Source organism: Eretmochelys imbricata, chromosome 3 (genome assembly GCF_965152235.1).
Source record: "Eretmochelys imbricata isolate rEreImb1 chromosome 3, rEreImb1.hap1, whole genome shotgun sequence".
NCBI classification, from domain to species: domain Eukaryota; kingdom Metazoa; phylum Chordata; order Testudines; family Cheloniidae; genus Eretmochelys; species Eretmochelys imbricata.
In genome coordinates, this window is record NC_135574.1 from 42,427,696 (window position 1) to 42,440,234 (window position 12,539).

Consider the following 12,539-nt stretch of genomic DNA (forward strand, 5'->3'; position numbering starts at 1 on the left):
TGCGATAGCACCATGGGCCTAGTCCATTGAGGACCCTATAATCAGTATCTCAGTGGTGCTCCACCTGTGTCCTAGGGACAATTGTGGTTCTCTGAGTTCTACATTCAGGGTGACCATTTTAAGAAAGAATTGTATTGGATTTATGAATTGCTTCTAAGGGCTTCTATGGGCACAATGTTCTATGGGCACACATGCTTCTATGGGCACAATGTTCTGAAGATTCAGAGCAGGCTGCGCAGTGGGGACAGGAGGACGGTGAAGAAATTTGGCAGCATCTGACCTCCAGAAGAAGAAAGGGGAGTGTCCATGTACCAGCGACACAGATACAGGTAAAGCAACCATATTCATGTTTTCTCCACAGGTACTAATGCAGAGAGTGGACTAGATGATACATCTGAGGGAAGGGAACAGAAGGAGACTCCGCTGATTGGAAGGCATGAGATACACTGTCCTAAGGGTGGGGGTTCCACGACCACCGCTCCCAAGAGGAGGAGGTGGGTGGTGGTGGTCGGGGACTCTCTCCTCATGGGGACTGAGTCATCTATCTGCCGTCCCGACCGGGAAAACCGAGAAGTCTGCTGCTTGCCAGGAGCTAGGATTCACGATGTGACAGAGAGACTGCCGAGACTCATCAAGCCATCAGATCGCTACCCCTTCCTGCTTCTCCACGTGGGCACCAATGATACTGCCAAGAATGACCTTGAGCGGATCACTGCAGACTGCATGGCTCTGGGAAGAAGGATAAAGGAGTTTGAGGCGCAAGTGATCTTCTCGTCCATCCTCCCCATGGAAGGAAAAGGCCTGGGTAGAGACCACTGAATCGTGGAAGTCAACGAATGGCTACGCAGGTGGTGTCGGAGAGCAGGCTTTGTATTCTTTGACTATGGGATGGTGTTCCAAGAAGGAGGAGTTGCTAGGCAGAGACAGGCTCCACCTAATGAAGAGACGGAAGAGCATCTTCGCAAGCAGGCTGGCAAACCTAGTGAGGAGGGTTTTAAACTAGGTTCACCGGGGGAAGGAGACCAAAGCCCTGAGGTAAGTGGGGACATGGGATACCGGGAGGAAGGACAAGCAGGAGAGTGTGAAAGGGGAGGGCTCCTGCCTCATACTAAGAAAGCAGGACAAACAGCAAATTATCTCAAGTGCCTATACACAAATGCAAGAAGCCTGGGAAACAAGCAGGGAGAACTGGAAGTCCTGGCACAGTCAAGGAATTATGATGTGATTGGAATAACAGAGACTTGGTGGGATAACTCACATGACTGGAGTACTGTCATGGATGGATATAAACTGTTCCAGAAGGACAGGCAGGGCAGAAAAGGTGGGGGAGTGGCATTGTATGTAAGAGAGCAGTATGATGCTCAGAGCTCCGGTATGAAACTGCAGAAAAACCTGAGTGTCTCTGGATTAAGTTTAGAAGCATGAGCAACAAGGGTGATGTCGTGATGGGAGTCTGCTATAGAACACCGGACCAGGGGGATGAGGTGGACGAGGCTTTCTTCCGGCAACTCATGGAAGTTACTAGATCACAGGCCCTGGTTCTTATGGGAGACTTCCATCACCCTGATATCTGCTGGGAGAGCAATACAGCCGTGCACAGACAATCCAGGAAGTTTTTGGAAAGCGTAGGGGACAATTTCCTGGTGCAAATGCTGGAGGAACCAACTAGGGGCAGAGCTCTTCTTAACTTGCTGCTCACAAACCGGGAAGTATTAGTAGAGGAAGCAAAAGTGGATGGGAACCTGGGAGGCAGTGACAATGAGATGGTCAAGTTCAGGATCCTGACACAGGGAAGAAAAGAGAGCAGCAGAATACGGACCCTGGACTTCAGAAAAGCAGACTTTGACAACCTCAGGGAACTGATGGGCAGGATCCCCTGGGAGAATAACATGAGGGGGAAAGGAGTCCAGGAGAGCTGGCTGTATTTTAAAGAATCCTTATTGAGGTTACAGGGACAAACCATCCTGATGTGTAGAAAGAATAGTAAATATGGCAGGTGACCAGCTTGGCTTAACAGTGAAATCCTTGCTGATCTTAAACGCAAAAAAGAAGCTTACAAGAAGTGGAAGATTGGACAAATGACCAGGGAAGAGTATAAAAATATTGCTCGGGCATGCAGGAGTGAAATCAGGAAGGCCAAATCACACCTGGAGTTGCAGCTAGCAAGAGATGTTAAGAGTAACAAGAAGGGTTTCTTCAGGTATGTTAGCAATAAGAAGAAAGTCAAGGAAAGTGTGGGCCCCTTACTGAATGAGGGAGGCAACCCAGTGACAGAGGATTTGGAAAAAGCTAATGTATTCAATGGTTTTTTTGCCTCTGTCTTCATGAACAAGGTCAGCTCCCAGACTGCTGCACTGGGCAGCACAGCATGGGGAGGAGGTGACCTGCCCTCTGTGAAGAAAGAAGTGGTTCGGGACTATTTAGAAAAGCTGGACGAGCACAAGTCCATGGGGCCGGATGTGCTGCATCCGAGAGTGCTAAAGGAGTTGGCAGATGTGATTGCAGAGCCATTGGCCATTATCTTTGAAAACTCATGGCGATCGGGGGAGATCCCGGACAACTGGAAAAAGGCTAATGTAGTGCCTATCTTTAAAAAAGGGAAGAAGGAGGATCCTGGGAACTACAGGCCAGTCAGCCTCACCTCAGTCCCTGGAAAAATCATGAAGCAGGTCCTCAAGGAATCAATTCTGAAGCACTTAGAGGAGAGGAAAGTGATCAGGAACAGTCAGCATGGATTCATCAAGGGCAAGTCATGCCTGACTAATCTAATTGCCTTCTATGATGAGATAACTTGCTCTGTGGATGAGGGGAAAGCAGTGGACGTGTTGTTCCTTGACTCTAGCAAAGTTTTTGACACTGTCTCCCACAGAATTCTTGCCAGAAAGTTAAAGTAGTATGGGCTGGATGAATAGACTATGAGGTGCATAGAAAGCTGGCTGGATTGTTGGGCTCAATGGGTAGTGATCAATGGCTCCATGTCTAGTTGGCAGCCGGTATCAAGTGGAGTGCCCCAAGGGTCAGTCCTCGGGCCTGTTTTGTTCAATATCTTCATTAATGATCTGGAGGATGGTGTGGATTGCACCCTCAGCAAGTTTACAGATGACACTAAACTGGGAGAAGAGGTAGATACGCTGCAGGATAGGGATAGGATACAGAAGTCAACATGGGCCCTAGACAAAGTAGAGGACTGAGGCAAAAGAAATCTGATGAGGTTCAACAAGGACAAGCGCAGAGTCCTGCACTTAGAATGGAAGAATCCAATGCACCACTACAGACTAGGGACCGAATGCAGCAGTTCTGCAGAAAAGGACCTAGAGGTTACAGTGAACGAGAAGCTGGATATGAGTCAACAGTGTGCCCTTGTTGCCAAGAAGGCCAATGGCATTTTGGGATGTATAAGTAGGGGCATTGCCAGCAGATTGAGGGACGTGATCGTTCCCCTCTATTTGACATTGGTGAGGCTTCATCTGGAGTACTGTGTCCAGTTTGGGGCCCCACACTACAAGAAGGAAGTAGAAAAATTGGAAAATGTCCAGCGGAGGGCAACAAAAATGATTAGGAGACTGGAACACATGACTTATGAGGAAAGGCTGAGGGAACTGGGATTGTTTAGTCTGCGGAAGAGAAGAATGAGGGGGGATTTGATAGCTGCTTTCAACTACCTGAAAGGGCGTTCCAAAGAGGATGGATCTAGACCATTCTCAGTGGCAGCAGATGACAGAACAAGGAGTAATGGTCTCAAGTTGCAGAGGGGGAGGTTTAGGTTGGATATTAGGAAACACTTTTTCAGTAAGCGGGTAGTGAAACACTGGAATGAGTTACCTAGGGAGGTGGTGGAATCTCCTTCCTTTGAAGTTTTTAAGGTCAGGCTTGACAAAGCCCTGGCTGGGATGATTTAGTTGGGGATTGGTCCTGCTTTGAGCAGGGGCTTGGACTAGATGACCTCCTGAGGTCCCTTCCAACCCTGATATTCTATGATTCTATGAAACTTCATCCCTGAGCCACATCTTGTGATTTTTAAACTGAAGTGTTGGAATCAGCCACATTTCTATGGGGAACAGTTAAGGAGTATTGTTCCCCAGCTGCCTCCTAGTGCTTCCCCTGCAGCCCTAATTAAAAATCAAAGGAGGTCAGAGTGCTCTGAGCAGGTGCTGTCCTTTTCCTGCTACAGCTATTTAGCAGACCCCCATTGGTTGCCTAATGCACTATGGAGGATGTAGGAGCAAGTAACTCTGCCTACTCCATTACCTGCTTCACTACAGGTTGTGACAGCTCCAGGAAAAAATGGACAACGTCTTGACTAGCTCTGTCTCCGCCTTGGAGAGTGTTTAGCAATGGATTACACCTCTCACACAAACAGCTACAAAGGGCAGTCAGAATAGGAGGAAGAGAAGCTGAGAACTAACAACAGTTATAGTTCCCTGATATCTTGCCTCAGTCTAGGGGCTGTTCTATCTTGTGCCAGCTGGTGTACAGTCCCTAAAGGCCATCAAGTAGCTGAGGATAGTTGGATCACTGCACGCTCCAGTCACTCTCCATCCATGCCTTCAACATGTCACCTGCACCAGGTTTAGAGAGCAGAGAGACATAAGAACTCTATTTTAGAGCTAGGCCTTCCTGGGACTGCACTGCACTGCGGGAATCTCAAGCATGAGACTAGTTGGCTAGGTTCCATTCCCTTTCTGTTCTCTGTGCAGCACAAAGAAGTGTAACAGAACAGAGAATTTGTCCCACAGAATTGATAGTGGCCCCTCAACCTTTTTGAAATAACACGTTCATCTCTTAGGCTGAGAAGGTTGGAAACCACTGCAAAATTAGAACCTTGAATTGAATAGGATAGTGCACAGGATGCCAATAGAAACTGAGGAACATGGGCATTATATGCTCCCTTGTATGAAGCTCCCTCAGAACTGGGTGACACATAAATCCAGCCACTCCATTCTACATGCAATCTCACTGGATAAATGTTTGCTTATTATAACCCGAGTCACATAAAATGACTGTCTTTAAAACAGTATTTTGTAAAATATCTATGCATGAATCCCTGAAGTTCAGCAAAACTCAATAATCTAAATGCTGTGAGTATTTTATTCTCAGTCAAGAATTTCACACAATGTAAAATCAAAGCAGCTCTAAGAGGAAGAGGTGCAGAAGTTATCTTAGAAGGCAGCCTCTGGGAAAAATCAATTTTCCTGGAACTAAAGAACACAGAAGGCTGCTGCTGACTAGGTATCTGACAGTAAAAAAAGTTCACCTTCAAACTGTGTTCCCCAAACACACTAAAATATATAATGTATTCCTTTTAACCCTTTCTAAAGTTTTGACAAACTTTTTCTGGTGTACTTTATTCTCTTCATGCACAGCCTGTAACACAGTATATGTTGCTACAATAAATTCCCCATCTGTAATACTTCTTGGAAACTGGTTTACTCAAACTAATGGAATATATTAAATACAGTTTTTCAACTCTATGTCTTTGGTTCAAATCTGGCGTAGGTTGGTATCAATCATAGTTAGTTTATTGCTTTGATGCTGTTTGGTGGCTCATGTGAAATGAACTGGTTTGTGCCTGTTCTCCACATTACGTAAAACACTACTATTATTGATACATTTGCAGGCACTTTCATGAAAGAGGCTACTCAGCCAGATTTCTATCATTAGCATTTAAGGTACATAAGGTATGTTGTAATATTTCAGCCTCAGGCACTGTCACAGATATGTTATCAAGTTGTGGACATCTGAGTGAATTTGTATATTTAATGCATAGAGTCAATGGAAGCCTTTTTCAATTCAACAGCTTGAAAAAGGAGAATAATTTTAAAAAAATGCTTTTTGTCACTTTCTACCTCCGTAGAGCTCACTTAAGCAAAACAATTATTAGGTAACTTAACATACAATTTAAAAGTGATTAAAACTCAGAGAGTATTTAAAGAAAACGCGCACTTGTACCATAGCATGGACTGGGTGACACACTGCTGTCAACGAATCTAAAACCCAAAACCTTTTTGCAGTAAAATATACTAATTTTGAAATTCATTGTCATTGCTATTTTATTTACCCTACAATTAAAAATAAGAGACATTTATGGAGAATTGAAAAAAAAGTGCTTCTCCTGTTCAGAGTCTAGAAAACAGGTACATACACTGTTCCCAGGTTCTAGAATCTAAACTCACTGTCAACTGAGTATTTTGTAACATTTAGTACCTAAGATGGGCAATATTTTTAAAAATTGAAGTCTATGCACTAATATTTTTCCAGTATTTTTGCACATGAAAAGGACATTTAAAGTTCAAACTTAATTCATTGCTTAGATTTTAATTTATTGCTTTTAGTCAAGGTAGCACCAAGAGATCCCAATCAGAAGTAGGGTACCATTGTATAGGGCACTGTAGAAACATTTAAAGAGACAGTCTGACTTGAATAATGTACAACTTTGATTAAAACAAGTTGCAACAGGTAATTGTAACAAAAAATAGAGAAGGTGGAGAAGAGATCATTAACAACTAGGGGAACACATGGATAAAGTATGTTTATTATTTGTAGGCTTTAAGACATATGTCTTTAAAAGATACCTTGATTTTATGTTTGATGTATGAACCTCATCTTAAACCATAACAATTTTGTTGATATGAGTTCGTGCATACTTACACAGGTGGTATAATAATTCATATAATCAAATTATGGGCTAGATCCTCAGATGCACAAAAGCTCTGCTTTTGTCACAACTTGAGATGAATAAAGGTAGCTTCATGCCACCTTTCTATTCCTGTGATCCTGATGCTTGCTTGAGGGCAGTTTGGTCAGCAGCACAGGTTTGAGCAGCCTTGGGGCTGCACTAAACTGTGCCTAGATACAGTGGTCCCTGAAAGATCATTTTGCAGCTGGGGATAGGGCAAGGAGAAGGATGAAGAGCTGAGTATGATAGCTTGACAGCACCTGGAGATTCCCTTATGCTGAAGAAGTCTCTGCATACCTCATTAAATAACTTTAAGACTGCCTTGCACTAGTGTTAACATTAATAGCATCTGTGTATCATTCTAACTCATCACATACTAAATAAAAATGTACTCCTCAGTATCCAAAATGTGGGATCCTTGTACATTGGATCTAAATTTCACCACTGAAATTTTTTTCTTAGCGTACGCAAAAGAAATATGTTTGAAAAAATATATGCACACTTACGTTTACAGACAGGAGGCCTCTCTTTATTACTCCATAATCCATCTTCTTGACACACTGCTGTTGCTTGTTGACTAGATTCTAGCTTGAAGCCCTCGTTACATTCATATATCACTCTGCTGCCCAAAGTGAACTCATTACCTACAACTGAACCATTTCCTGGAGATTCTGGAATACCACACGACACAGCTGAGGGGGAAAAAAGATGGAAATTTAGTATATTAAGGTATTTTTGAAAGTCAAATGTACCCCCTATATACCAAAAAATTATACATGCATAATAATACATTCATCATCATTATTATGAATAACCACTGCAATTTCCTCCATATCTACAACTTTCTAACTAATCCAGGAATATTTTTTAAATGGATACATAAAATAAAGTATAGCCAACTTTCTTATAAATTAATCTATTGTTCGTCCAATTCAGTCAATTCTGTAGTTACAGTAGATGATATCAAATGATCAGAACATTTATTGGCTCAGAATCATCCATCAAATACCTAAATTACCAGGCTAATGTCAAATAAAATATCAATGAAGGAGAAACCTCCCATATGAAATAGTCTACTAATGCAATGCTCCCACTTTCTCTGTAGTCTTTCCATTCTTCCATCATTCCAAATAAGGGTACATCTACACTTCAAGATGGAGCTGTAATTTCCAGCTGGAGTCATACCTGTGCTAACTCTGATCAAGCTAGCATGCTAAAAATAGACTGCAGCAGCAGCAGCACAAGCAGCAGGAGGAACTAACCTCCCCAAGTATATACCTAGCCTCTTGGGTGGGTATGTATTCAGTGCAGCTAGTCCCTCCCATTGCTTGCACCTCCGCAGCTACGCTCTATTTTTAATGCACTAGCTCAGTCGGAGCTAGTGCAGGTATGTCTCCTTAAGCTGGAAATTGTACCAACGCTGTGAAGTATAGACATACCCTAAGATTGCTACCTCAGAAAAAGGGGTGAAATCCTGACACTATTGAACTGAATGGCAAAATTCCCATTGACTCCAACAGGGCAGGATTTCACCCAAGGTCTCTGGGACAGGGACACTTTCTTGGGATGCCCAGGACTGAGAGTCATCTTGTTACCCCTCCCCCAACCCAGTTCCAGCACAAGGCAGTCTTTCTTGTGGTAGCTGGATGTCAGCTCTGTTTCACTGCCAGCCCTACAGCCACTCAAGCATGCACCTTCGGGCTATGCCAGTCCCTCCTTTGCCTTGCAAGTTAACAACAGGTGCACCCAAGACTCTGAGCCACTCTGAAAACACTCCTTGTAGTGTCCAGCCCCTGTTACTGGACAATCACACTAATTACTGGGTTTTCTACTCCCAAGGGAATAGTATCCACATATGAGCTTGTTTGATTCAACTAAGTTTTAGCTCCAACATAACAATACAACACTTCAACCTATTTATAGTAAAAACAAATATTCATTTATTAACAAAAGGAATGATTTATGAGATAGTGAGCCCAGCATATGGTATCTAACAATACCTGCTAACACAGGATTTTAAGATAAGGTAAATTTCTGGAAATACCTATGCCAGGAGCCTTTATCAGTGATGCCTGAGTCAATATTGCCCTTCTGCAGTTATCAAAGACTGCCCAGACAACTAATCACTCCCAGTGATTTCAGCAAAGAGAATTGTAGAAGTACGAAGTTTTTTGTGGGGCTTTGTTTTAACATGGTTCACACTCCACAGGGGCTAACTCCTGGGTGCTTGAATAACCTGATACGCTGGGAAAGATTTTTCATTTGCCCTATGCTAGCATTTAAAATAAAACAAGTTATTTCTTATTTCTTCTTCAAGTTTTATTTCTTTAGAAAGATTTAGTCTTTTTTAAAACAGCAACTTAAAACATAGCACAATAGTTACATTGAGCCCCTTTAATTAAGGATTACATAGGAAACCAAACCCACATATGTACAGAATCACCTTCTTGCTCTGGTCTAGTCACTGATATAAAACTCTTTGAGAAATATAACATAGAAATGAAATGTAAGTTTAAGTGTTATACTTCTAAATATTAAACAGCACGGGATGAGCTTTGATGATAAACTAGGGTTGAAAAAGAAAAACTCTGCCCCATATTTATATCCTTAATTGTAGGAAGCAATGCAAGATTTTAACATAAAGAATTTTGCCACTGCTTGTCTTCTTCTTTGGACTGTGGACTTTTATTTAAATTTTATAAAATCAATATTTGCAAAAAGAATAAAAGGACAGTCTTTACCAGAAGACTACTGAACACAAGTGAAGAAACAAATGAAAAAATCAATTTAATTAATGGTATAATTTACCTGCTTCAGTGTAAATGATTAATTTCACAATGCATTGTTACAGTACAATAAACATAACTCTACAAAGTTCTTTTCACTATTTCAAAGCTGTCACGTTTGATGCATTTAAATTAAATACAACATAGTATTTGGAATTTGATTACAATGAGACAAACTAGGCAATATGAAATGATAGATGTGGTTCATGTTCTTGGTTAGTGTTTTTTATTGTGTTTGCTCCCATCTGGAACATGCCAAATTGCACATGCAAGTAGAACTGAAAGAATGTGACAAAATAAACTGCTTCCTTTAAAAAAAAAAGTCAATGTGAATTTTACAAACAGCCTAACACTAAATTTTCCACCATTTGAAAAGAACTTGACAGCTGGGGAGCATTTGCTTATACATTTAAATCGGTGGAAAGTTAGAATCCCATCCTGTTTTTCTACCCCCTTAAAACTAACAAACTCTCCCCATTGGCAGTCACAATTACGGTGTATTTTCTTCTGTTGGTAGGAGGATTTTGGCAACATTTTCCTCCCTCTCCCACAAACCCTCTCTTTCAATTCTTTTCTGTCATGATAGAACAAACCTTGGCATGGCTCCTGAAGGGTTTCCTTGGGGATGCAACTGGGTTAATTCTAATTTCCTGGCAACTTTTTGTTTAACTTTTTTTTTCTTCTGGGAGTAAGATATCAATTTCTGATTTAAGACAGCACACGGTTAACGGTCTAAAAGTAAAAACATCAGGGTTCAAATTTTAAAAAAATATTACATGTAGGCCTAACTTTGTTCTTCCTTTAATCAGTGGAAATCTGGGTATAATCCTACTAAATTCAGAACTCTTTCTATGGAATGAAAGAGCAGAATATGTCCCTCTGTAACTTAAACAATAAATAAATGAATCTGCTGCAATCATTTTATCAGCAAAATAGCTCTGTCAGCAGACACTGCTTACACTCTGGCTTGATGATAATATTGCAGGAGACTACTTAAAATCCAGGAATTCTAACATCCCCCTATTATTTGCATGACATACTGCAGAATAAAAGGTGTATAATATTCCATTTTACCTTTAAAGTGCTTAAGCTGCACCAAACAGATCTATTTGTTATACTAGCCCCAGCATGTAGCACAGAATATTGCACCTGCTGTACGCTGATCTCAATGTCTGCATCTGTTTCTCTCTTCTCACTCCCCTTTCACCATCTTCATTCCACCTAAACATTCCACCTCAATCCCCTCTTGGTTTTCTTCTCCCACTCCTACAGGAGCACTGTTGCTTATCTGTATATTCCTTAGGTTGCTAAGCTACTGCTGCTGCAGTAACTGCTAATTAGAGCAGTACCTTCTGGTGCTACTTCAGTTACAGTCCATCTGTCTATTCGTTACTCATCTCTTTCTGCAAATAATACTATAGTGGAAAGTGATATTCCTGCTGCTACTGTTTGTCTGATTATGCTAATAGCTTTTATACCAATAGCGTCCAAACAAAACATGTCAGCACTCGTTGCCTTGAAATAAGTAACACAACAGCAAATACACAGTGACTTTCTGGAGCAAGGTTTGATGAAGAGAGCTAACTAAAATGGCATTTGGCCATTTAACAGCGGAGAGTAGTCAATGCTGTTAAACACGTAAGTGCACTGAAGCTGTTCTCAGCTTCCCGTGTGCTTGGTAAAATGACTACGAACAGACTAAGAAAATTGCCCAATTCAATGAGTGGGTCCAGACATTACTCAGCTCAATGATTAGAAGAGACTTACAGCCTGTGCCACCAACATGTACGTTGTACTTCTGCATGAACACTTCCAGCTGGGTTATGAGCATTTAGAGAGTGAATAATGAATAGTTTTTTAACCTTAATTGTCTTCATTGTTCTTGCATTGCAGCAAGATATATTTCTTCTAAAGAGCCTGTAATCAGCACAAGCTGAAAAGCCTGTTTACTGCCTAAAAAGTAGGATGCAACTTCAGTTGCTCATAATTGCCCCTTCCTCCCCCCAAAAAAATTCTTCTGTTTCTACAGTAAAGCTTTTCCTTTTCTTAAAAATAAATAAATAAATAAATAAATAAAATCTTTTAGGATTCCCGAATCTATTCACATATACTGAATATAAATGCAGATACCTCAAAGGTATATGCCATAGCAATTCTTATACATAAATAACACACACACACACACACACACACAGTATTTTGATTGACATGTTACTTTGACAAATTCTTCCTGGGTGTAACTCCACATAATTTAATGAAGTTAAAGCAGATTAATTTGATCCATTACTGAATATTTATAAATACAGATCATATATCTTTTCACACTGTCAGCTTAGTTACTTCTGAAAAAGCTCACTAGTACTCTGTTGTTGATTCTCACCCTACTTCTAACCAAACATTATTTTTAAAAAAGTTTACTTTGTTTTAAGTAAAAATCATTCTATCTGCATTACCTCAACCTCCTTTCTACCAGGGGACTGTCAGGTATTACCAGACTGCTAAGTGTGATAATTCAGTGATGCTGCTCAGTGTTTCTTATCAAAAGAGCCCCTATCTTTATTAATGATCTGGAGGATGGTGTGGATTGCACCCTCAGCAAGTTCATGGATGACACTAAAATGAGGGGAGAGGTAGATATGCTGGAGGGTAGGGATAGGGTCCAGAGGGACCTAGACAAATTGGAGGATTGGGCCAAAAGAAATCTGATGATGTTCAACAAGGACAAGTGCAGAGTCCTGCACTTAGGACGGAAAAGTCCCATACACTGCTACAGGCTGGGGACCAACTGGCTAAGCGGCAGTTCTGCAGAAAAGGACATGTGAAAAGGATTACAGTGGAGGAGAAGCTGGATATGAGTCAGCAGTGTGCCCTTGTTGCCAAGAAGGCAAACGGAATATTGGGCTGTATTAGTAGGAGCGTTGCCAGCAGATCGAGGGAAGTGATTATTCCCCTCTATTCGGCACTGGTGAGGCCACATCTAGATTTATTTTCCATTTTCTGTATAACAATATAGCATCACAACCGTCAAGATTTTGTCCCCATTTAGACACAGAGTAGGGTGACCATATTTCCCTATG

General features: G+C 41.4%; 1 protein-coding gene across 1 annotated transcript in view; it reads right to left on the reverse strand.

Moving 5' to 3' along the window:
- CSMD1 (CUB and Sushi multiple domains 1) overlaps window positions 1-12,539 on the reverse strand; it is a 1,692,034-nt gene that overhangs the window by 120,810 nt on the left and 1,558,685 nt on the right. Inside the window, exon 50 of the mRNA XM_077812120.1 lies at window positions 7,183-7,368. Within this exon, the coding sequence (XP_077668246.1) occupies window positions 7,183-7,368 (186 nt within the window). The remainder of the gene's footprint in view (window positions 1-7,182; window positions 7,369-12,539) is intronic.